The following is a 26,540-nucleotide window of genomic DNA, read 5'->3' on the forward strand; positions in this document are numbered from 1 at the left end:
AAATGTGTCCAGCATGCCTCTGATAGTCCAGATGAAGGAAAACAGTCTGCACTTTGGGGCTTAAAACTCGTGGTACTCCATCCCATTCCCTTTGTTGCCGTGGCATGCTGTGAATTGCTGATGTTCGTTCAGAGTGACTTCACAGTATGTATAGTGCATGTTGGGGAGTTATTTGGTTTAGAAGTGACAAAATGCGTGAGAAGGTGAGTTTTAAGATTAAATAATGAATGCCCCTCTAGCCTGTCTCTTCTGTGAAGAGGAGGCCATTGCACATACTTGTAAAGTTGCTGGAGTTATGTTAAATTCCTTTTTGGAAGTAACTCTAAAAACGATCCATTTGTACTATGTCCACAATAGAGCCATCAAAAATAGCATCCCTCTGCCACATTTTTCAATTCTGACTGTGTAAACTGTCCAGACTAGCTGAGTCACTGATTCTCACTAAGACTTCCCTTGTGGTTGGACAAAGCAAATTAGTTTCTCTTGTCTCCAGACATCATTCTGCTCTATATAAATAAATGTATATGGCTAACATACTGCAATATATTGCCCTTGAAAGTGCTCTCTAATTTTTTATAGATGAGCAAACAGCATGACAGGTTAACTCATAACAGCCTGAGGGTATAACTGCATTGTAATCTCTTTACAAACTGGTCTTGAAAGATGCCAAATAAAAGCCATGTTGAATTCAAAATTTCTAATCTAACATTTATTTTTAGGTATGTCCTGGGTGGGGGTGCATTATGCATGGAACTTCTTACTAAACAGGTGAATATAAAATCAAAATCTTTTGTATTTTCTTTGTGTGTGGTTTTTTTGGTTTTTTAATTGTCAAGAGTAATGGTGAAAGGGTGCAATGCTTAGTTGGGGGGGGGGGGGGGGAGGAGGTGATTGTAATAGCAGTTAGCATCCTGACTAGAACAAAGAATATTTCTTAAGAATAGTAATAAGAAGGTGTGTTTTGTATGTTTGCTTAAACACCACTGCCTGTTAGGAACAAAGGGCCAAATCATACACTCCTGTGGAAATGCTTGCTATAGGGGAACAAGGTCCAGGAAGCTTGAGCTCTGTAAGGGTCACCTTACTGAACTTCCATCAGATCTTCCTCTTCACCCTGGAGGGACTGGGGAGGGAGAGGAAACAAGAAGTCCTGTTCTTTCTCCCCACCCCAAACTTGATGGATTCCTGGAGTCTGTGAGAGAGGGACCCAGATTCAGTAAAAGGCGAGATCATTTTGTCCTGCTCCTTTGAACCCCCTCCCTCCCCCACCTTCTATCCTAGCAGCTGCCCCACAAAATCTGATGGGGGGGGTGCAGGTGCTGAGCTTCGGTGAATGTTGCTTGAAGCAGTGTTAATTTAGGAGTAGATAGCTGCTGCCTATGGAAAGAAGATTGCAGTGGACAGCATCTCCCCTACAAAAATAGCTCGTGTAGAAGTCTAGAGACTTGTGTGAACCCTGGAAAGGTAAAACAGTGCCAGAGAGGCTGCCCAGATGTGTGTGGAAACAGGATCTTTTTGCTCACTTAATTGCTTAATTGAGTCATTAAAAGGAGTTTTTTTAAAGCTGTAATTGCTATTGTAAAGCTAGCTGAAAATGAGTAGAATTCTATAATGTAGTTGTGTTTTTCTTTGTTTTTTGTCTTACCAGATTCTGGAAATGTGTGCAACTTGGCTTTTTCCTTTTTCCTACAAGCTCTTTATGCTAACATAGTTTACTTTAGTTTCTTGTGTTTCTCTTGGGAATAACTAATTGTTTTATAGTTTTAAAAGCTATTAACCAAAAATACCATCGTTTGCTAGAGTTTAGCAAAAAGCAACATACTTTCCAGAGTGGATTTGCAAGGTGAGCGTAAGAATACAAGCACATATTCTGTAGAAGTATTTCCTTCTTCCTTTAGGGCTGGAGTAGTGCCTATTCAATAGAATCGGTCATCATGCAGATCAATGCCACTTTAGTCAAAGGAAAAGCTAGAGTACAGTTTGGAGCCAATAAGGTAAATATATTATGTATAATTATTGAAGTGACTTTTTTGTGTTGTGGGTAGATACTTGTTTTATTTTGCATTTTATGTTGACTCTTATAGAAAGCTCAAGTATAAAACAACCATTTGGTTTTAAGATTAATTTAATGTCCATATAAACTTTTGATTCATTTTTGTGTGCTGAAACATATTGGTATATTTGTGGCTAGTTTGCTGGAAATGAATGTTATGGGTTTGTTAGGAAACAATTTGTGTGTGAGCCAAAGGACAAATATTTGTTTACATGGAAGGGTAAAAGAAGCAGGTGAAGCTCCTACTGTCCTCGTTCTGGCTTCTGTTAGTAATTTAATGCAGCATAAACTTCAGCCTGAACTTTCTCCCAAGATTGACTCTTCTTAAGGCTTTCTTTGCCAGTGCTCTGTCACTCTGTCCTTAGTTCTCTGTGCTCCTGAGGACAGGCTCCAACCCTTCTTAAATTCTGATTAGTGCTGACTGAATCCATCCTGTATTTTCATGCCAGGATGAGTGAGGAGCCCTGCATTCCTATGCAGGATTCTGGAGCATGTCACTCTGGTACAGGGAGATTGTTGCATCCAAACTAACTTTTAAACAACTTTTTGCCTTCTCTTGGTAGTTGAGAAAAAGTACCTGAAGAAAGCTTTTTGGTAAACACTAAATATTTTAATAAAGGATGAAAAATTAATGAAATAACTATCATAGATCTTTGTATGTGACTCTAAAAGTTGTCTGATCTTACCACTATTAAGGGGACACCTGCACAGAAACAGATTAGTAATTCACCATAAAATGAGAGAGACAAACCATGTTAGGTATTCTTAAAAATGTTTACCCAGATCCCACTTTCAAAGTGGCTTAGGCACTTAATTCTAAGTCCCATGGACCTTTCATAAGGGCTTAAGTTATGAATGAATTAGGAGACTAGATCATGTAGGCACCCTTAAAATGCATTTTACCTATTGCTTCTACTTACCCTGTGGCAGGAGACTGCTATCCTATTGGTCCAGTCCATTGACTGTTAAAAGTTAAGCAGTTTTGCTGTTCTTATCAACTTAAATTTCATCTTAGGGCATTAAATTATAACACTGATCAGATGTGCATTGCTATGGTCAAGTGGAGTGCTAGAGTCTGCAGGCTATTTAGGCCTCACAGCTCCAAAGTGTAGCACAAATTTGTGAACCATCTCAAATTTGTGAGCCTGTTAATGCTGGAGCCATTTCCGATATTGAGTGCATGCAAACTGTGCCATTTCTACTTCTGCCTGCTCCACTTTTTTAAAAAAGAATGTCTTACCCTGAGAGCCAGGTTTTTAATATTACAAGCCTTGTGTGGAAGATGGCTAATTAGTTTGACAGTAAGAATCCTTTTAAAACACGTTAGGTAGGTTGACTTTTTTAAATCTATCCACCTGGAATGTCCCTTACCCTAAAAGTCATTCATCTATGAAATGTTATGTCTACACTGCAATAAAACACCTTTGGCTGGCCTTTGTCAGCTGCGGGACTTTAAAATTGCAGAGTAGATGTCTAGGCTCAGGCTGGAACCCAGGCTCTGGGGTCCTTCCCCCTTTCAGGGTCCCAGAGTCCAGGCTCTAGCCTGAGCCCAGAGGTCTACACTGCAATTTTATAGCCCTGCAGACTGAGCCCCTCAAGCACAAGTCAGCTGATACAGGGCAGCCGGGGGTGTTTTTATTGCAGTGTAGCCATACCATTACTGTCCTAATATTTGCCTGTATTGGCACTATGTGGAAAAATTTTAACTTGTACATGATTCAGAATGCAGTGGCTTAAGATAGCATATTTCATGTCCCCCTAAAAAAAGACTAGGTGCAAGAACAGCACTTTAATACAATGTACTTTGAAACCTGAAGCCCTGTATTTTGTCAGTTAGCAAGTCCCATCACACAACCACTGTACGTGGCTTTTTAGTATGATGAGAATGGACTCTTCAGTCCCCGAGGCCATGGATTTTGCAGGTTAAGACTGCAGTTGGTTTTCTTGCATGGCACCTCTTAATAGACAATTTTTTGTTCTACTTATAGTACTGTCTAACTTTTCAAACAGTTACTTTGTTTTGCTTAAGTATCTGCCCATTTTTTTTGGTCCTGCATGACTTGATGTCACTACTTGATGGTAGTATTAAATGACTTATTTTTATTTCAGAACCAATATAATCTAGCAAGAGCACAGCAGTCCTATAAGTCTCTAGTACAGATACATGAGAAAAATGGTATGTAAATGTTTACATTTTGTATGTTCTTGTCTGTACAAATTGTACAGTGGCATGGAAAAGATAGTAATGCTTGAAACTAAGGGTACGTCCACGCTACCCGCTGGATGGGTGGGTAGTGATCGATATATTGGGGATCGATTTTATCACATCTTGTCTAGACACGATAAATCAATCCCTGAACGCGCTCCCTGTCGACTCCAGAACTCCACCAGAGTGAGAGGCTGAAGCGAAGTTGACAGGGGAGCTGCGGCCGTTGATCCCACACCGTGAAGACGGGAGGTAAGTCGATCTAAGATATGTCAACTTCAGCTGCGCTATTCTCGTAGCTGAAGTTGCGTATCTTAGATCAGTTGCCCCCCCCCATGTATACCAGGCCTAATATAATTGCCATACAATACAAACTTTTACCTGGTTTATTTGGAAGAGATGTCTTCCATTTCCAAAGAGCTTATCTAAATATAGCCAAGACATGTGAAAGCAATAATCAATGAGAGAATGGAGTAGAAGGGTTAGAAAGTACAAATTAAAATATGTAGCCTGAAAACTGTTCAGTCTGGCTCTGAAGGCGGGGAGATATGCTTTCCCCCATACAAAACCAGTTGCCACCAGCTGTGCTGCTGTTCACCTGTTGTGTGGTAAGGTGGACATGGCTCCCTCTAGATATTAGTATTACTACTTTCCAGCTTCAGTGAGCCACCTGGGAGCAGATAACTGATCTAACATCCTACATCACGATTTGGCATTGTTTTGCAACTAGACAATTCACCTAGACTAGTCAACTACTTTTAAAGTTGACAAGGCTGTTACAAAGAGAAGTACAGTAACTCCTCACTTAATGTTGTAGTCATGTTCCTGAAAAATGCGACTTTAAGTGAAACTATGTTAAGTGAATCCAATTTCCTCAACAATTAATGTAAATGGGATGGTTAAGTTCCAGGGCAGCTTCCCCTACTCTGCAAGCACCAGGGGCGGGGGGCTCAACCCTCAGCCCACCCACTTCACCCTTGACCCGCCTCTTCTTCCCCCCCACCTCCTCCCCCTTACTTCGCATGCTGTGTCCTGGCTCCTCCCCAAATGCCACAAGCCAGCTGATTGCCACGTTCAGGAGGGAGCAGGGAGCCTGTGCACTGAGTCCTTGCTCCTTCCCCTCCCTCCTGCCTCCAAAATGCCACAAGCCAGCTGATTGCCTTGGGCAGGAGGTGGGGAAGGGAGCAGGAAGGCGCTGGAGGCTGGGGCTGGGGAGGCTGTCATGTGGAGAAAGCAGGCAGCCAAACAATGTAAGAGTGGAGCATTGCACAATTTGAAATGAGTATGTTCCCTAATTGATCAGCAATGAAACAACGTTAAGTAGGATGACTTTAAGTGAGGAATTACTGTAGCTATTATTTATACTGCCTTGCTTTGCTGACTTACTTATCAAAGAATCTTCATCTAGGGACAGGGTGTGATCCAGTGGTTAAAACCTGGCACTGGGAGCCAGGAGAGCTCTGTCTCAGTTGGACTTTGGATATGTTTTTCAGGGAAACTGAGGCACACATCTGTACAATAAGCATGTCTTCTGTACCAGTGGAAGAGATGTATATTGGAAATAGTTGATTCTAAAACACTTTGAAATGTTATGATTAGCTGCTATTACTTGAGCTTTCTGGTTGTTTTCATTCTAAAAAAGTCAATATGGCTCTTTGTTTTAGTTCTACCTATACGCTTAACTGATTTACAAATACACACAGCAGCCACAGTATTAAAGATGTTTAAAGGCTTCTTTGTTAACTTATGGCTACTGTAGGTCCTCAGGAACAGCTTAAGTAGGCACTGTACTAATCATACAAAACTTGAGGCAGATCTCTTAAAACTTTTGCTAGCATGGTGGATAGAATTAAATAGATACTTTTGATTTTGGCAGTGTCCATTTAAACAAAACAAAATCATGCACACCTTGGTCTCACAGACTGAACCTTCACATGATCACAAGTTATTCTGGGTGCGTAGCAACTGAAATATATTCTGGGTGTGTAGCAACTGAAATATATATTGAAAGGTAAATTGCTTTGTTGGCATTTCTGAACTTGCGGTTATAGTTCATCATTCCCATTCCGTCCTCAGCAGGATGAAACAGACTTGTAACACCAGGAACGTCTTGGTCTATATTTTCAAACACTCGTGCAAAAGTTGAGTGTGCACTTGCAAAATGGGATATTCATATGCATATACCAATATAATCAAACAAATGACTGTATGCAAGGCTTGCAGGATTGAAAAATCATAGAAATATAGGTCAGGAATGGACCTCAATAGGTCATCTAGTCGTCCCTTGCACTGAGGCAGGACTAAGTATTATCTAGACCAGGGGTCGGCAACCTTTCAGCAGTGGTGTGCTGAGTCTTCACGTATACACTCTAATTTAAGGCTTCGCGTGCCAGCAATACATTTAACATTTTTTAGAAGGTCTCTCTATAAGTCTATACTGTATAACCAAACTACTGTTATATGCAAAGTAAACAAGGTTTTCCAAATATTTCAGAAGCTTAATTTAAATTTTAAAATGCAGTTCTTATTAGTTTAGCGTGATCCTTGCCCTTGCTTTTCCTTGCTGAGTTTTCCAATATCTGGTGGCACATATTTAGATACTTTAAGCTGCACACAGGCTTCTGAGTTATATGCTGATAACCAGCTGGCAGGAGGTCAGTGGCTGGAACCCCAGATCGGCAGCTGAGGTGAGTGGAGCTGGCGACTGGTAGGGCTGAGCAGGGCCGGAAGCCTGGACCCTGTCTGGCAGGGGTCCTGCGCTGGAAGCAAGGTGAGGGGGGCTGTGGTGGGAACCCTGGCTGGTAAGGAGCCAGCAGCCAGAACCCCAGAGCGGCAGCGGGCTGGGCGGGTCAGCCTGCCCAGCTATAGGGTTTCAGGGGTGGGCTGAGCATCTCTGCCAGCCCCCCTCTGGGGTTTCCACCACCGGCTCCTGCCAGCTGGGGTCTCAGCCTGCTGCAAGCCTGGGGTTTCTTCCCCCAGGCCAGCAGCGGGTGCTGAGTGGGACCCGAGCTGGCGGTGGAAACCCCCGAGTGGCAGCCTGCCACCGCTTTGGAGTTTCAGCTGTCGGCTCCTGTCAGCTGGGCTCACAGCCCGCTGCCAGCTTGGGGTTTCTTCCCCAGTCCAGCAGCGGGCACTGAATGGGACCCCGGCTAGCAAGGGGCCAGCAACGGGAACCTCAGAGTGCCGGCGGGCTGAGTGGCTCATCCCGCCCCGCATGCCATCAAAAATCTGCTCGCATGCCACCGTTGGCACACGTACCATAGGTTGCCGACCCTTGATCTAGACCATCCCTGACAGCTGTTTGTCTAAACCTGCTTCTCTAGGTAACTTATTCCTGTGGTTAACTACCCTTACAACTGGGGAGGTTTTCCTAATGTCTAACCTGAATTTCTGTTGCTGCAATTTTAAGCCCATTATTTCTTGTCCTGTCTCCAGTGGTTAGAGAAAAATATATCACCCTCCTCTTTATAACAACCTTTTACATACTTGAAGACTGTTATGTTCTCTTCTCCAGACTAAAACCCAGTTTCTCAATCTTTCCTCATAGTCATGTTTCTAGACCTATAATCATTTTTTGTTGCTCTCCTTTGGACTTTCTCCAACTTGTCCATCTTTCCTGAAGTGTGATGCCCAGAACTGGTCACAATACTCCAGTGTTGAGGCCTTGTAAGTGCTGAGTAGAGTGGAAGAATTACTTTTCATGTCTTGCTTACAACATTCCTGCTAATACATCCCAGAATCTGGACCTTTGTCTTAACTAAAGCAGATGGAAACTAGATCACATTACTCTTTGCTGTCTATATTGGTGTCTTAAGATTTGTCTAATTCAGCAGGATGGCTGTTGCCAACAGGAGCTCAATGTTAATGCTTTATTTTCAAATACAAATACTGGGTCTGATCTTGAGTGCTTTAACTTCCACTGAAATCAATAGGAGTTTAGAGTCTGTGGTGGATTGTTCTAGTTTTCAAATACAATTTAAATTTCAAGTATACATCAAAATAGAGCCTAAAGCTGTGTCGCACTAAAGTTAAGAGTGCCTAATGTGTTTCTTTGTTCTTCTATAGGCTGGTACACTCCTCCAAAAGAAGATGGTTAATATTGTGGACTGCTGTACACCTGGACCAATGTCAGACAGCTCTTTTTTTATTTCTTTCCAACACACACACACACAGATTCAAGCTACGAGTGCCCCTATAACAGCAGTACTGAAGACTTTAGCTATTAGATAAGTTAGTGGATAATCTGTCAGACACATCCAGTATAGTTTACAGCCTTACCATTTTGCTCTTATTAGGTATCTTGGACTGAGCAGTTTTGGCCTTTACTGTATTTGTCCCTATGGATTAAGCATATTTGGGCCACTCCCTTCCTTCTCCATTTTTGTTTAAAAGTGCAAACTTTTTAAAGCTGGCTATTGAGTTACTAAAAGATCATTCAATAGGAGTCACTCACTACTACTTACCTTTTGCAGAATGTGGACTGCAGAGACTTGCATTGTAATGTTTCATTTAAAGCCAACAAAGTTTAATACATTGTTTGTTTAATACTGTTTTAGGAAATTTCAGGTCTTGTAAATCACAGTAGTTTTTCTGGTCTAAAATGAAAACATTTGTAGTATTGCCAAATTAAAGATATAGGAAAACAACATGTATGTTAAGTCATTAAACTTTTTTCATGGTTGTGTGAGGATATGAACTGTTCCTTGGAAGAGATACTTTTTATTAGATTGTTGTATTTTTAAGCAGAGCAAGGCTGTGCCAATAAAACCTTGTAACTAGTCACTTCCACTGGGGCATCAGAATCTTGCTGGGCTGTTTCTGCTACTTGTTGGCTCAAGCTACTTAACAAAAGGAGCCACAGTATGAAGCTTGAAGTTATTTAAGATACTAAAAATCTTTTTAGGTGTTCCATTTTATTAACGGGTTGTTGCAATCATTTGTAAACTAATGAACTTAAAGTGATTGGCACAAATCAAAATGAAAATCCTTGAACAAAAGTTTTTATATAAAAGCTACAATAAAACACAAAAAAGACATTACCTGATTCAGAGTTGTAAAAATAATGTTGCCATAGTCATGACAGTGCTTTTTGTTATTGAAAGACTAACAGGAACTATTCTTTCATTATTAGGAAATGAATCTGGGTCTGTGTAATTACTATATTTCATTGCCTTACCTAAATCAATTCTATTTTGGTTGTAGTATTAGTGATTAGACCTTTGTACTGCCAGGGATTGATATAAGGGTGTGTACCATGGATTAAGCACTTTTTTAGCCCAGAAGCACGTGGTTTTTAGTTACAACTATCAAATTTGTGCTCTTCTTCTTTTCTCTATCAGGCACTCATGGGCCTTTGTGCATTTGCTTCTAGATCCAGTTTTTAAGCTTGAAAGAACAGATTGAAGGAATTTGGCACTACTCCTGATACGTACTGTGTTGTTTCAAATAGTCTTCTAGGGAGTATAGTGGATGACTTGCCAGCCTTTCTGCTTACTTGGTTGTACATATATTCATATAGAATCCTGATAACCAATTGCTCAGATAGCAACCTTAAGTGAAAGGCAGAACTCTTTAAGCATTAAAGTTCCTTAAAACCTGAGGCTAAAATCTTTGAATACATTATTGAATTCTTTAATATTCTAATGGGCTAGCAGGTTGACAGATGCACACTTGGCATGCTTTGTTTTGGATTTCATTTTTCATTGCAGAATTATTTGGCAATGTACAGTAATTTGTAAACTTGCATCAAGTTTATGAATAAAGAACCATTTTAAGAATTAGTCTGTTTGTGGTTAGTCTTTGAATATAGATAGCTTTCTGTTCGTGAACATGTGTGTGTTCCCAACCAATGCAATGTATAAAAGGAAAAACTGGTCAACAGGTCAAAACCTCTTTGAATTTCAGGCTCATAAGCACAGGTGTAAAATGCTTATATGAAAAGCACCACTAAGTATGTAGACTAATGCATTCTGCACTAGATGAAGTTCCTAAATTGACTTCAGGTATGGCCCCATAAAGTACACTATAATCTAAAGTATAAAAATCACATGGATCACTGGTAGTAATGCCCATGGTGGGGAGGGGGAAATGGACTTGCACAGCAACAGATGAGAAATACTCATTCACTCCTGCTACTTTGTCCTCTAAGATCAATGGGACCTTCAAACTGCACATCTTGTTAACCAACAAGTGAGCAAATGGGAGGAAAGCAATCAGATTCAATCTTCCACCTCTCTGAATATCTTCCTCTTCATCCAAACACCTTAACTTCCTTGGAATCAAGCCTCCCATACCAGCCCTCATCTAATCGTCGAATCTTGAGTGAATGCTGGGAAAGCCAAAAGCCTACACAATCACAATCAGACTGAGTTGAAAATCATTAGCCATGTAGCCAAACCTGCCTCATTTGGTAAATAGAAGCAGACAACACTGAATGCTGGGCTACCCCACAATTGCCCTTTGTCAAACAACTAACACAATCCCGGCCTTGAGTTCACAGTCTAAATCAGAAACAGGAAACAAAATAATTGTTTTCCAGGAAGAGCATATGAGAGTTTGATCCCCATTTACTTTGCAAAAATTGGAAAATCTTCCTAAACCTAAAGAATTAAAAATGCATTAGAGTGCACCTCACCTCAACTCTACTTTAACTTAGACTGCCATATGACATTGCCACTGTAAGACAAAAATGGTTCTATCCTCAGCAGTTTTGAGCTGCATGTGGGTAGAGGAATTGTCACCTTCAATATAGGTGACACTAAAGTAACTTTCAAGTCTTATTCTCTGTATAGAAATCTCCTGCATTAAAGGGATATTAACATAGTAACTGCTGACCATTTCTGAAAGTTGTTTACAGTGTTGTAGTTGTTAGTCCTAGGATATGAGAGAGAGAAAAGATGGGTGAGATGTTCAAATATCTTTTGCTGGTGGAAGAGACAGAGGAGATTTTGAGCGAGACAGAGCTGCTCCGGGTTTCTAAAAGGACACTTAAAAAACAGTGTTTGGTACTACAGCTGCCCAGATCTCCCTTACCTGCCTTTTTTTGTACATGATTTTAAAATTTTCATTCTCTTCCCCCTCCCCCTTCCTGCCAGAGAACTGTGCAGTTGGCTTAATAGTTACTTTATAGAGGAGTAAAATGTTGTGCAGGATGGGGGGGATTTTACCTTAAGATGTGCTGCTGAAGGTTTATGTCCCTTTTTTTCTTATTCATCTAGGTTGAGAAGGGCTGCTGATCAACTCTAATCCAGCTACAGCCTGTACCTTAAAATCACTCACTCACATATGTAACTGAGCCTGGAACAAACACCTTGAGACAGGAAGTTGTTTGGTTTTTTTTTCTGTTTTTTTTGTTTTTTTGAGGAGCAGAGGAAAATGCGTAGCTTTTACTTTCTCACATCAATCCACTTGTTCCAGGCCCAGTTAATGCAGCTTTTAGGCTGGACTCTTGTTATGCCAGTGGTCTGACCCATACCTGATAGATTCTCCTTTCCTCGTGCAATGCTTGGACAGCATGTAAAGGGAGGGCATCCAGGCATGAGGCACTGCACGCTTTTGAAGCCTGTTTGTCTTTTGTGGGCTGCGGCTTAGGCTGTCGTATCCCTTTTCTCCCTCCCCCTCACCCCCATTCTAAAGCTACCTCCCCCCGGGCAGGCATCGGTGTCTCTCCCTCCCCGATCCCCGGCAGCGTTAACAACAAACCCCACCACAACCTTCAAGGTATTTCTCCTCAGCCGCTGTCCTCAGAGTACAACTGGGCAGGAGTCACGGCGACGCTACGAGACTTGCCCAAAGTCAGACACGAAGGCCACAGCTGAGCAGGGAACCGAACCCAGGGCTCTGCAGGCTGCACCAGTCACACATGTCCCAACCCCCATCGCCAAGAACCGGAAGTCACGGCTCCACCGGCTGTCGTAATGTCACGTGGTCACTTCGCAGACGTTAGCCGCCCGGTCTGCATATACACCATCCCCACGACAGGGAAGCCCTTTGTAGGTGGTCACGTGCTCTGGAGGCGGAGACCGGAAGTGGGCGCCGTGCGGATGACGTACTCAGAATGCGCCGCTGTCAAGGCTTCCGGCTCCCTGCCCGCCTCTTGGTGCGCGAGGCAGGTGCCGGGAACAGAGGCGTGGGTGGCGGTTGCCATGGAGTCGGACGGCAAGGGGGCCTATGTGCTGAGTAACCTGGCTGAGGTGGTGGAGCGGATCCTGAGCTTCCTGCCCACCAAGGCATTGCTGCGGGCGGCCTGGTGAGGACGGCCCCGGGCTTCCCCTCGATCCGCACCGGGGGAGTTGGGGTCTGCCCCCGCGGGCTGAACCCTCGCCTCCCAGCTCCTTCCCTTAGACAGCCCCGGTGTCGCCCTGAGAGCTGGCTGGGCCCCGCTCTCCCCTGGAACCGGGCCCCGGTTGTTCCCCGCCCCGTGCGTAGCGGGAGCCCGAGGACAGTTTGGGATCCAAGAGCACGGTCCGCTCCGAGGAGCGCGTGCCCGGGCCTGTGACGCGAGCGTCACTCCCCGCGCCGGCGGGGGAACGGCTGGGCCCGTGGCCGGGGTGACGTGAAGCCAGCGCACAGGCTCCAGTCCCGAGAACAATATGTAAGAGGAAGCAAGGGCTGGACTCGGCCCTGCTCCGGGCTGATCAGGCCTCGCTGCTTCTGCAGGGAGGTGAGCAGGGGATGCGTTGCGGGAACAGCCCCTGTTTCCCAGCCTCTCGTGAAGTCAGCCCCGCCCTCAGAGCGGCTTAAAACCGCGCTCTTTACGTCAGCCAAGCAGCGAGAGAGCCCGCGGTGCTGCCACACCAGGGTTGTTGCTTATCTAGTTCTCTGTTGCTATCAGGCAGCCGCCCGGCTCTGGGAGAAGCTCGTGATAGTGCTTGCCATGTTTGTAAATGTTGACAAAGTATTTTGTGCTCCTCAGATCAAAGGAGTCCTAGCAGCATAAAACAAGGTTACCTTCTACTCTGACAGTATTTTGTTTTGCTGATTTATATATTTGTGCTGTAGAGAAGAGCTGGGAGTGAATTGTTCAGTATGCTCTTTTGACAAGTGCCCCTGACACATTATTTGCTTAATTTATGGTACTGAACAGGGCAATTCATTATCAAAGTTGCTGGCATTTTTTGAAATTCAGAAACAAATCTTAAAACAGAACCCATACAAATAATGCATTCAGTTTGTTCTTTAATAGATGTTAGAAAGCCAGTCAACAATTTACACTTTGATTTAAACTTGATTTTTTTTTTTAAGTGCAAGAGTTTCTCATAAGAATGTGAGATAGATACTTCCAAGTCAAAAATTTAAAAAAAACCCCGAAGGTCAAATGACAGCTGCTAAAATTCCTTTTTATATATTGTAGTAAATTTTTGTATTTTAGTGTTTGCCGGTTATGGAGAGAATGTGCCCGTAGATTACTGAGAACACAGCAGAGCATAGCGTGGGTCTCTGCACTTGAGCCTGGTCCATCTGATAGTCATTCTCTGGTCCGTGCATTAGCCGAAGAACTTGAGGTAGGTAAAATACCACTGTTAAATGCATACATTGGCCATTCCAATATGAATTTATAACTACTGTGGTATAATCCACATGCACACTTGCGAGTCTGTGGTGATACATTTTTCTAAAGTCAGTTCTTCCATACTGTTGTTGTTGTGCACATTTTAAGTTTCAGTTCATATCTATACACAGCTATATAAGGATATAACATAAGAGCGGCCACACTGCATCAGACCAAAGGTCCGTCTAGCCCAGTATCCTGTCTTTGATAGTGGCTAATGCCAAGTGCCCCAGAGGGAATGAACAGAACAGGTAATCATTAAGTGATCCAGTCTCTGTCACCCACTTGATTACCTATTCTGTTCATTTCCTCTGGGGCACTTGGCATTGGCAACTGTTGAAAGACAGGATACTGGGCTAGATGGACCTTTGGTCTGACCCAGTATGACCACTCTCATGTTTCTATGTCCTTATGCAGCTGTTTTATGGTTATGGAATGTTCAGCCGCTTGGCCTTAAGTATCACATTATGCAGTTTCATGATTTGTCTGACTCTTTCACTAAAAAAACATTATAAAGCTTGGTTTGGTCATACAAATCAGACATATTTCGATTCATTTTTTCTGGTCTTGACCCCTTTATCCATTGAAGTCAGAGAAACCCATTTTTGTTTTGTGATCCCCATTGTATTTCACGAGCTATGCTTTGTATTGTAACCTTCATTTTGAAGTGTGACCTTAATGTTGTCTTGCAAGTTCTTGTGTGGATTAGAGCATCTGCGGGAGGGGGGAAAGCGGCCCTTGATTGCTGTCACAATCAACACTGAATGATTCTTCCCTCTGGAAGATGACAGGGTTCTATTGGTAGGACCATTGACTTTAAATCTGGGGGGAGGAAGGACTTCACCAGCTGAAGCATGTGGACCAAAGGAAGCAGAGACTGTTTTAAAAGAGGGGTGCTTCGCTAAGCAAGGGGGTCAGTCCACTGTCACAGGTAAAAAGACCAAACTAAAGAGGGCAGGAAAGGCTGCCATGTCTAAGGACACTGTCCAAAGCCAAGACACTTAGAAGGGGAGAGATCAGACTTGGAGCAGGGGGGCTGTGGTCAGGATTTTGTTAGTTTTTGTGTTCTTTAACTTGCTAATGCTTTTTAAGAGAAAACTTTCTATAGTTAAGAAGTTCCTTTGCTAAGCCTGTGTTCTTTGCTTCTCTGCCACATTGTCTCAGAATAGTTTAGCTAGCAGCCAGAGCTCCCAAGCCAGGGGAATTCTGGAGGTAACATGTCTAAGCAATTGGGAGTCCAGGAAGGCTGTGGCACTGATTCCCAAGTCCAGGCAGCTGGAATACAGGGTCCCACTACCCAAGAAGAGTGCCAGACATGGGGTTCTGCTCTTGGGAGTATGCCTGAGAGACATGCAGCTACAAACACTGAGTGGTCACTGCTGAGACCCAAGGGGGTTAAACACACATTGGATCCAGTGGGTTAGGTCCACTCGCGCCAGACTGATGTCTGTTCAGAGAGTGGGACTGAGCCAGGCTGTAATAGGCAAGATTCCAGTTTTTAAACTGGATTGTAAATTTTCATTTGAGTTTTAGTAATTAAAGGTGATCGTGATAGCATGGTAAGGAAAGTTCATTTTAAAATATATTCTTATGTTTACACTCATCCTTAATTTGAGAGAATTTTAAGCAACTTAGTCTAACCAGGCAGACAGCAGTACCGACTAGGAAACAGTGCCAGGTAGTAAGTTATCTGTGACAAGTCTGGGGTCCCATTTTTTCAGCATTCTGGAGAATATAAGCCATCATTTTTCATCTACAATTTTTAAAAGTTCTAACACCTTACTTAAATACACACTAGAGAATGATCAATGCATGGTTTACAGCACTTTAAAATGAGCAAAGCTGAAGCAGGTGACGTTCACTGCTACTGATACAAACTTCAGAGAACATGGACCACCGAATATCAAAAGAGTAAAGTATTTCTAGTTCCAAACATCAGTGAATATTTAAATAGAATATTTCTCTGGAAACACAGGTGTTCAAATCACTACAGTTGGACAGATTTATTGTTTATATAAATCAGCTCTTGAAGTGGTAACTGGATGGCTGTAGGGATTTACAACTGGACATGGAGTGCTCTGTCTTTAGGGCCACAAATGTGGGCTATATCAGTAGTGTCAAAGTTGTTCCCATCTAACAGCTGTTTGGCCAGTTACAGAATTAATGTCAGTAAAGTGCACTGAGGTTCTTTGATAAAAGGCACTAGGAGATGTACCCATGCTTGTCATAGCCAAATCATTCCTATCACTGACTTCCAGGAATCTCCCTCTCTTGCCTCAAGTTCATTTTGATTTTCTTTGTGGAACAAAGGTGTGGCAGCCTGCAGTTAGGTAGCAGAGTCTGCTTTTCTTATACTGTGTTTTTCATTTATCTTTTTGTATTTTACAGAATGTGCACGTGCTGCCACGAACAGTGCTCTACATAGCAGATGCAGAGACTTTCATTGGATATGAAGAGTGTCACAGACAAAAGAGGGGTATGTGTTAAATCCCATATGTACTTTTTTAAGAGAACCTTGTTATGTACAACTGTAATGGAGTAGGATGCTTAAAGGAAAACAATCCGGTAATGTGATATTGTCAAGAGGGCATTGTCATCTTGTGTTTGCATCAAGAGATGTGAGCCACGTAAATGTAGGCAATTCTATATATAGGGCCCTACCAAATTCACAGCCATGAAAAAACATGTTGCGGACCGTGAAATATGGTATTGTAGGAGGGTTGCAGAATTGCCACCCTTACTTCTGTGCTGCCTTCAGAGCTGGGCAGCTGGAGAGTGTAGAGCAGCAGCTGCTGGAGAGCCGAGCTCTGAAGGCAGCACCAGCAGCAGCACAGAAGTGAGGGCAGTATGGTATAGTGGGGGGCAGGGTTTGTCATTTTTTGCAGGGGGTCAGGGCGGGTATGCCCAGGGCACTTTGGTTCTGTGTCCTCATCCCTTCCCCTCCCAAACACACACATAGACTCACAGACTCATAGGTCAGAAGGGACCAATCTGATCATCTAGTCTGACCTCCTGCACAAGGCAGGCCACAGAACCCCACCCATCCAATTTTATAACAACCCCTAACCCAGGACAGAGTTATTGAAATCCTCAAAATTGGTTTGAAGACCTCAAGCTGCAGAGAAACCACCAGCAAGTGACCCGTGCCCCACGCTGCAGGGGAAGGCGAAAAACCTCCAGGGCCCCTGCCAATCCGCCCTGGAGGAAAATTCCTTCCCGACCCCAAATATGGCGATCAGCTAAACCCTGAGCATGGTCCCTTAAACCCACAAGTGCTGGACCTGGAGAGGGGCCAGGCTGGGGGTGCACCGGCCAGGCGATCCTGCATTGCGCCGGGCTCCAGCTGCTAGTCCAGCTGGACTGAAGATGGATGGGACTTCCTCTTCCCCTGCATGTAACACTCCTGGGGCTGGGTCAGACCCACCTCTGGGAACCTCCACTGGCTGCCGGAAGCTCTGTGGCTGCTGGCTGGGAGCCCAGTTCTGAAATTTGCCCCGCTGTCAGAAGTGGTGCAAAAAGTAAGGGTGGCAATATCGCATCCCCACTGCAGTAGCCTTGCAACTTCCCTCCACAATACCCTTTTGGGTCGGGACCACTGTGGCTGGAACACCATGAAATTTCAGATTTAAATATCTGAAATGGTGAAATTTAAAATTTTAAAATCCTATGATTTTGAAATTTACCAAAATGGACCTGGAATTTGGTAGGGCCCTATCTTTATAGGTTCATATAATAATTAAGGCTGTTGATTAATCACAGTTAATTCACGCGATTAACTCAAAAAAGTTAATCACGATTAATTGCACTGTTAAACAATAGAATACCTAAATTTATTAAATATTTTTGGATCTTTTTCTACATTTTCACATATTAATTTAATTATAACACAGAATACAAAGTGTACAGTGCTCACTTTATATTATTTTTATTACAAATATTTGCACTGTAAAAATGATTAAACAAAATAAATAGTATTTTTCAATTCACCTCATACAAGTACTGTAGTGCAATCTCTGTGTCATAAAAGTGCAACTTACAAATGTAGATTTTTTTGTTTTACATAACTGCATTAAAAAACAAAACAATGTAAAACTTTAGAGCCTGCAAGTCCACTCAGTCCTACTTCTTGTTCAGCCAATCACTAAGAGAAACAAATTTGTATAATGCTTAATTACAATGTCACCTGAAAGTGAGAACAGTGTGTGAAATTTCTAAAGATAGCTACAGCACTCAACCCAAGATTTAAGAATCTGAAGTGCCTTCCAAAATCTGAGAGGGCGAGGTGTGCAGCATGCTTTCAGAAGTCTTAAAAGAGCAACAGTCTGATGTGGAAACTACAGAACCCAAACCACCAACAACAAAAAATCAACCTTCTGCTGGTGGCATCTGACTCAGATCATGAAAATGAACATGCGTTCATCCGCACTGCTTTGGATAGTTATCATGTATGTCCTCTGGAATGGTGATTGAAGCATCAAGGGACATGTGAATCTTTAGCACATATGGCATGTAAATATCTTGAGATGCCAGCTACAACAGTGCCATGTAAATGCCTGTTCTCACTTTCAAGTGACATTGTAAATAAGCGAGCAACATTATCATCTGCAAATGTAAACAAACTTATTTGTCTGAGTGATTGGCTGAACAAAGAAGTAGGACTGAGTGGACTTGTAGGCTGTAAAGTTTTACATTGTTTTGTTTTGAATGTGGGGGGGGTTGTATGTAATTCTACATTTGTAAGTTCAGCTTTCATGATAGAGATTGCACTACAGTACTTGTATTAGGTGAATTGAAAAATACTATTTCTTCTTTACAGTGCGAATATTTGTAAGAAAGAATAAATATAAAGTGAGCACTGTACACTTTGTACTCTGTTGTAATTAAAATCAATATACAGTAACTCCTTGCTTAACGTTGTAGTTATGTTCCTGAAAAATGCTATTTTAAGTGAAACGATGTTAAGCAAATGCAATTTCCCCATAAGAATTAATGTAAATATGGAGGTTAGGTTCCAGGGAAATTTTTTTTGCCTAACTTTGTATGTAAGTTTTAAACAAACAGTTTAATGCTGTTCACAGCAATGATGATTGTGAAACTTGGTTGAGGTGGTAAAGTCAGAGGGTGGGATATTTCCTGAGGATGCCTTACTTCTAAATGATGAACTTGCACTCCACTGAGCCCTCAAAGGTTAACACATTGTTAATGTAGCCTCGCACTCTGCAAGGCAGCACGAATGGAGGAAGAGGAGACAGCACGGCAGAGAGAGACAGAAACATACACCCTGTGTGTGAGAAAGAGAGAGATGTGTATTGCCCCTTTAAGTACACTGACCCCACTCTAAGTACATTGCCGTTTTCAGTTGATCAGCAAGTTGAGACAGCAGCTGCTGCCAGCAAGCTCCCTGCGTCCTAGTCCTGAGCCCTGTCATGTCCCTATCACTGCTCTGTGGAGAAGGAGTAAAGGAGCGGGGGAGCAGGGAGAGACACACCCTGACATTAGCACCCGTCTTTCCCACACGCACACCCGTCTCCCCCCCACACAGCAAGCAGGAGGGTCCCAGGAGCAGCTCCAGTGCAGAGGGTAGGAGCAACACGGCAGTGCGTGGAGGGACACCTGAACTGCCTGGCAATTGATAGCCTGCTGGGCGGCTGCTGCACAGGGAACTTAAAGGAGCGGGGAACTGATTGGGGATGGGGGAGGGAGCTGTGGCCCACGCTGGTTCCAAGCCCCCACCAGCTAGCTCCAACAAGCTGCTTTTTCTGCAAGCAGTGGACAAAGCAGGCAGCTGCCAAGTGATTTTATAAGGGAGCATTGCACAGCTTTAAACAAGCATGTTCTCTAATTGATCAGCAACGTAACATCATTAATCGGGACCACGTTAAGTGAAGAGTTACTCTATTTGAAAATGTAGAAAACACCCCAAAATATTTAAATAAATGATATTCTAATATTGTTTAACAGTGCAATTAATCATGATTAATTTTTTTAATGGCTTGACAGTCCTAATAATAATTATACATCAGGGTGTACTAGAACTCATTTTTTACCTCATCCTATTCAGGATCTTTAGTTTTTCATATTCTGTATACTATAGTTTTGTAACATACATTAGCTGTATAGGATTTGTCATGTGCTGAATGAGGTGGCCAATGAGCTGCATTGTTTGATTGCATTGATTTGATGGTAAGGCACTGTTTTAATCCATATGCAAAGTCAATTCTATTGCATATGAATTTGTAACCTTTAACCTTTCTGTGCCTTAGTTTTTCCTCTTTTGTTACAGCAAGGAAAAGAAATAGTAAAGAAACAGCAATTGCACTAGAAAAGCTGTTGCCAAAACGATGCCAAGTTTTGGGCCTGGTCACTCCTGGAATTGTAGGTAAGAGGAAGCGATATAACAATCTGATTTCAAGATATAGTTCAAATGGTTAACTTTCTCAGACTACTATTTATTAGACTCCCAAATGCTCTCAAACTGAGGCACAGTCCTACAGATTTGTATGTAGACCATACTAGTATCTCACTGTCTACTAATTCCAAATTGCTCAATGTCTATCACAATTTAAAGAATTCATGACAGTGCTGCTTAGTTATATGATGTGACTTGAAAATTCTTAAACTCACGTTTTTCAGTTTGCCTAGAAAAGATTGACTTTGGAAAAAATTGGATGTGCTAGATATTTGAACAAGGATCAAAGGCCTCAGTATCAGCTGATGGCTATTATGGAATTTCTTCTGGAGAAACCTGCTCAGCAGTCAAATATAAAGGTCAATGGTATAGCAGACTTGACCAACTCTTACATGATTTCTGGGATTTCAGACACAAACTTCGGAAAGCACTATAAACTCTATCCCAGTTGTGATCATATTAGCTTCCACACCCAATTATTATGGTGTTTTCATTATTTTAAGATCCAAGTGATACTTTTTGTCCAAGTGAGTTGTACAGTGTTCACATTTCTTAATCCTTGATATGACTGCAGCTCCAAAATAAGAGGTGACTATGCAGAGAGGTCATAGGCTGTACTCTCTATGTCTCCTAGGCAGAAGATGGCATGAAGCACACATTACATTTTTTGGTTGGGGTCATGTTTCTGACCAGTCCCCTAGGTGTATGTTAAGAAAATCTTCCATATTTGAGGAGTCTATCTCTAATAAACTCATTGATCCAGATAACTTGGCCAAGCTTCCCTGGATCTGTTTCTTCAAAATTTAAAGAAACACCATGGATTTAAAAATGGCACTTCATTTTTTTTTTTACTTTCTGTGTTACAAGGGACATGCAATGGCTATCACTGAAAGAATTGAGGGAATTTTCCTTTATTTTTAGTTTACTTAAGCATTTGACTCTTTGTATATATTTTCCCCAGTTTGAATGAGTCATCAAATTTTAAAAGTATGAACACGTGGTTGTAAACCTACAGAAATTTGCAGGGGTCAGCTATACCAAATGAGACTTTGTTTTTAATTTGACTAGCTTTCAACTTGACGATAGGTAATATTTTCAAAAGCACCTGCATCCTCATTTTTTACCCAGTTTCCCTTTATATATGTCATTACGTGGGCAAAAGTATTTTTATCAAAATAAACAAGATATTCATGTTACACTTCCTTATCAGTTACTCCAATGGGCTCAAGCAGCAATCGACCTAAAGAAATCGAAGACGGCGAAGCTGGCTTTGCTTTATTGTTCCCTAAAATTGATGGTGTGAAAATCCATACCTTCCACTTTAAAAAAGTCTTTGATGAAAGCAAATTGACTGAAGCAGGCAAGTCATTTAATTTTATATCAAATACTTTGTGTGCCATAGCCTCGGTTTTGTAGGGGCTCTGTGTGAAGTGAGTTGTTGTATTTGTGACTGCAAAACTCAAGTTGTTGCCTCCTGGCTGGGTGGGCGGGCACAGGTTCCCTGGAAGCATGGATCGCGATATAAATGCAAGGCTGCCAGTGATTGATAACTTTGTCCCCCCAGCAGGGTACTAAAGTACAAAGTGTAATCTTGAGAGGTGATCTTGGATTTCTTCAGTTAAATTTGAGCAGTCCTGTTGTTCCAGCTCAGTGCATGAGTGGGGATGTTGCAATCCTGGCTACAGTCATTCTCTTTTGGTAGCCGCCTTCATTATTGAACAGTCATCACACAATAATCAGGACTGTGCAACTGGAAATATTTCAGATTGTTTGGGTTTTTTTAAACCGGGGCTCAGGGTGATTTTTTCATACTTCAACATCCATAGTCCCCAAATTGTATGCCATGGTGAGGAGCAGCGGTGTGGAGAAGAGAGCAAGAGTCCCCCGGGGAATATAAAGTAATGTAAATTGTAATTTGGCCAGTTTGTGTTTTTGAGCTTGCTCACTTCTGCAAATTGACAGGTACCTCATCTGTGACTGGAAAAACCCCAAACACTAAATATTGATGAGAGCTAGAAGGGGTTTGTACAGTCCTCCTGCTAACAGAGCCAGCCTTTGAGCACTATAGAAGAGTGTGTGTGTTTGAAAATGCAAACTGTCCAGCCCACCACTTGAGGGCACAGGATTACTGCGACAGCAGTGAGCTAGACAGCATTACTGAAGGTGTTTGTGAGTAGGTGTAAATAAATATAATGAGAATAATTCAAATGCTTGGATTTCAGAGACTGAGACCCTGCCTTAAAGGTAACAAAAATTACTTTATTTGTTTTGTATTCCCAGGTCTTAAAAATAATCCAGAGCTCCGTGTGGTTCTTCTATTTGTCTACAATTCTTGGAAGCCGGGAGCTGATCGGTTTCTTAGTCAGATAATCAATCCTTTAAATGAAAAAAGTATCATCTTGGCTGGGGGGTATGTGGAGAACTTGACGTCACTGACCTCTGAGAAGTGGGTATCTCTTTCAAGTTAATTTGTGATGAAACGTTGTGGAATCATAGCAGGGTACAGCACTGGACATGAAACCTCTGTGAATAGGGCTGAGTCAGACATCTGTGAAAGGCACCATCTAAGCACAGTGATGTCATTTTTATGCAGGGAGAGGAAATGCCAAAGGACTTTCTTTTTCTAACCAGTGTTGTTTTTCATAATAGTAATGAAGTATTAAGGAAAGTCTTGAAATCACAGTGAAAGATGATACAGGGCTGCTGCTGCTGTGTGGTCCAGTAGGAAAAGCTGGAGACTTTGTCATATGGCTTTGCTTTGTGGCCTGTTACAAAAAGTAGTTTTAAATCTTGGATTCTAGAGAGCAACTTTCAGGTGAATTAGACGACATTTTCTGCTTTGAAGATTCTCTACTGGTGAGAGTTTATTCCAGTTTGGCAGTTCTTTGCTTGAAATCGATTCTGCCTTCTGTAAGCTTTAATCTTCAGCATTTGTGCTCTTTTCTTTCTCATTATGCATTATATAGTAACACTCTAATTGCTTGGTCATTTTTAGAAAGGCCAGTCTTGCCAGCCAGTTTATAAAGGCTTTACATTTCAGATTTCATCATTGTGTGGGGGTGTGTGTGGCTGGCACCTATCATGTCTTCCAATTTGTGTGTTAAATTATTCCTTAAGTGTATTACTTCCATTTTTGTCCATTGTAATGTGAAACAAATACAGCAGACCTTCACTAGAACGTGTGTCTTTATAGCATGAATTCGGTTATAGCACGGGAGCACGCATGGATCCCAAATGTAATTACCTTCATTGGAATCCATGTTAACGCAGGACTGCGCATGGATCCAAAACCCCACGTTCTAGCGGGGGTCCATTGTACTTAATTACTTCCTGTCAGGTGTTGCAATGTCAGTGATAATCCCCTGGGTTTCTGAAAATTCTGTGGCCTGGGATTCCTAACTTTTGAAAAATTGTAGAGACTGAGACTAGCAATAAGATGCTGCTTCAATATGTAGCTACTAGGTCTGTCAAGCGATTAAAAAAATTAATCTTAATCACATTTTTAATCGAACTGTTAAAAAATATTAGAATACCATTTAAATATTTTGGGGGTTTTCTATGTTTTCAAATATAGGATCAGAGCTGGGGGCATGGGGCTTCAGTCGCTCTTGAGGTTTGGGGCGCTGGGCTCCATTCCCCTCCCCACCATCCGGGGAGCTGTGGGCTAGGGCTGCTCCTGCCACCGATGCTTCCCACCCCACCCACAGGTATGCGATTAACATGTTAATTTTACTTTCAGTTAATCGCAGGCTTTAACTGCAATTGACAGCCCTAGTAGCTATAGTAATGGATGCTCAGACAATGTTCTGATTTTAAGTACTCTTTAAACCCCATTGTGCGTAGGTATTGCAAGTTGGAGAATGCTGTGCTATAGTATGTTTGCCAGGGGAAGGGTTCAACTCGGGCAGACATCAGTATATGTCCATTATGGCTAAGAGAAAAGCCAGCATTTCCTGGTAACTAAGAAAAAGGGTGAAGCAACAGCAATCATGAGCTTTTATTGTCTAGCTCCTTCCTCCTGCTGCCCAGTTTGGTTACTTGAATTCTGAGTACTAATTTGTCCAGAGCGTATCAGGCCTATATAATTTCAAGGACTAAATAGATGGAGTCCCTGCAAACTACTGAACCTGGCACCTGGTTAGGTGATCCCACAGATCAAATCATTATTGGTGCTCAAAGGTGGGTTTATGCCAAATGTCCAAGAAGAACATCTTTCCATTGCTGAGGCATAGGAAAGGTTTGCCATTGGCTTGTGAATAGGAGGTATCTGCCTTTGACTTGATTTATTGGAGCATCTTTGTTGCTTTTGTGGGTGACTGAAAAAATCTCTTTAGAATATTGTCGTCTATAATGGGTGTTCAGTTTGTATAAAGTTCTAGTGCAGCCTTTGTATTTAAATGTAGACCAGATCCTTTGGAATCTTTTCTAATTTGGTGCATGTTGTCTTTCAGTAACACTGAGGCTGGCGATTCCTGTGGTGTGGTTGGATTGGCTTTCAGTGGACCCCAGCTACAGAGTGCTGCAGTTTTGTTAGACCAGGATGTAATTGATGAACGGACTGTAGAAGCAGCAATGCAGCGTCTTAAAGCAGCAAACATTCCTGAGCACAACACCATTGGGTTCATGTTTGCATGTGTTGGCAGAGGACACCAGTATTATAAAACCAAAGGGAATCTTGAAGCAGATGCATTTAGGAAGTTTTTCCCTAATGTTCCCCTATTTGGCTTTTTTGGACATGGAGAAATAGGATGTGATCGAATAGTCACTGGGAATTTCATACTGAGAGAATGCAATGACATAAAGGATGATCTACTCCATGGTTATACTACAGTTATGACTCTTATTCATCTTGGTTCAACTAAAGCAAACCAAGTTTAAACATGTTTTTTAAATACACCAGCTGAGCTTCTTTGTTGTTTCCATTCCAGAGAACTGAAAAATCTGGAATGATGTGTATATATTTACTATAAAAGCACCTTCCAAAATCTAAAGTAATCACTTTTGTATTGTTGTAAAATCATGTAGTCAGGATAGTGTTTAATGCAGTAGGTATGGGGACGCTTTGCATTTTGTGTAATACTGTGCAAAAGTCAGAACTGCAGGTAAATGTACATGTGTTCAAATTTTACAACAGAAGGAAGCTTTTCTTTCTTTCTCTTAAGGCTAGAAGAGTGCACAAATGCCAGTGTAGTCCAGCAAAAATGCTCAACAGTATAGAGAAATGAACCATCAGTATTTTGATGTGATCTCTAGTATACATAAAAGCTACTGATATGTATGTGTCCGGTTCCACCTTTACCTGAGTCTTCTCTCAACAGAGATATGTACATTCCATCCAGACTTAGAACTGGGCCCTGCCTACAAGCAATAATACCTCTTTATTAGATCAAATGGATGAGAATATTTGAGGAATAATCATGAAGTGTTTATTAAATAAAATACAAAATATATGTAAAAGGTACAGTGTCTTCTATGTTTAGAGAAAAAAGCCAATTTAAAGGGACACTATCAGGTTACAAACTGAGTCCCTTCAAGAACACCTTGGATTAAAACAATTTTAAGTATCTGACATACTCTTTACTGTGTCTGCTGTTTTACTTTTGCATTTCTCAGCTTGGACAATGAAAATGTACCAGTCACCTTTGCTCTTAGATTCTTCAGTACAAGCACAATGATGCATTGTGGAGGTTGCAGATGCTGCAAAGGGCTGTTTATTCATTTAAAAACATCCTGTGGAAGCTTAAAAATAAAAATGGAAATGTTTCCATTGGCCTCAAGTTCCTTAAAAGTTCTGGACATTTTTACTGACCCTAAAATGTGGGCCAAGCTTAGACCAAGCCATATCTCTTTTATAAATTAGTTTTTGCAAAAAGGTCTTTGTTGTTACATTTTTCTCACTTTTACTATAATGAACAGAGAATTTTTCCCAGGCTTCTTTGGGCATAAGTTTTTAAATGCAGTTTTTCTTTTATTACCCACTCGGAGCAATACAGCTGAATTGACAAAATATTAACTTTACTAGATACTGAATTTATACATTCAGAGTTTTATACAAAACACAGTATAGCTTTATTATAACTCAAATATTTTGGTAGTATTTCATGCTGTCTCTAAATTCCAAATTAGGCAACTATCCGATCCCTTATGTGTTGTATGTTGGCATCAGGGTAGATTGGGAAACCTCACAGGAAGCTCTAAAATGGGAGGAAAATTCTGATCCATTATAGTTATTTGATCTTTAGTAGGAAAGAGATGCTTTTTGTGTTCTAGGACATACTGCTTGCTTTTCTGAAAACTGTTGAAAATAACTATCAGTAGTACA

The 26,540-nt window shown here is 41.8% G+C and overlaps 2 protein-coding genes across 6 annotated transcripts in view; both read left to right on the forward strand.

Annotated features, from left to right (window-relative positions):
- UBE2Q2 (ubiquitin conjugating enzyme E2 Q2) overlaps window positions 1-8,449 on the forward strand; it is a 78,463-nt gene extending 70,014 nt beyond the window's left edge. For 3 of the 4 annotated variants that reach the window (XM_030578885.1, XM_030578884.1, XM_030578881.1), the window contains 4 exons: window positions 720-768; window positions 1,899-1,994; window positions 4,163-4,229; window positions 8,325-8,449. In XM_030578885.1, coding sequence (XP_030434745.1) covers window positions 720-768; window positions 1,899-1,994; window positions 4,163-4,229; window positions 8,325-8,356 — 244 coding nt within the window. In that variant the 3' untranslated portion in view covers window positions 8,357-8,449. The other variant, XM_030578882.1, reaches the window with a different exon arrangement.
- A 6-nt stretch (window positions 8,450-8,455) lies between these two features.
- Window positions 8,456-25,791, forward strand: FBXO22 (F-box protein 22). Of its 2 annotated transcripts, none has more exons than XM_030578880.1 (7): window positions 8,456-12,366; window positions 13,630-13,762; window positions 16,198-16,285; window positions 20,093-20,188; window positions 21,429-21,578; window positions 22,499-22,664; window positions 24,670-25,791. In XM_030578880.1, exons 1-7 carry the CDS (start codon window positions 12,176-12,178, stop codon window positions 25,094-25,096), a joined length of 1,251 nt encoding a protein of 416 aa, XP_030434740.1. In that variant the 5' UTR covers window positions 8,456-12,175; the 3' UTR covers window positions 25,097-25,791. The 2 variants fall into 2 exon arrangements, with proteins under 2 accessions (XP_030434740.1, XP_030434739.1); XM_030578879.1 differs by having other exon boundaries at window positions 11,921-12,507.
- The last annotated feature ends 749 nt before the right edge of the window (window positions 25,792-26,540 follow it).

This window comes from Gopherus evgoodei, chromosome 10 (assembly GCF_007399415.2).
Source record: "Gopherus evgoodei ecotype Sinaloan lineage chromosome 10, rGopEvg1_v1.p, whole genome shotgun sequence".
Lineage (NCBI taxonomy): Eukaryota > Metazoa > Chordata > Testudines > Testudinidae > Gopherus > Gopherus evgoodei.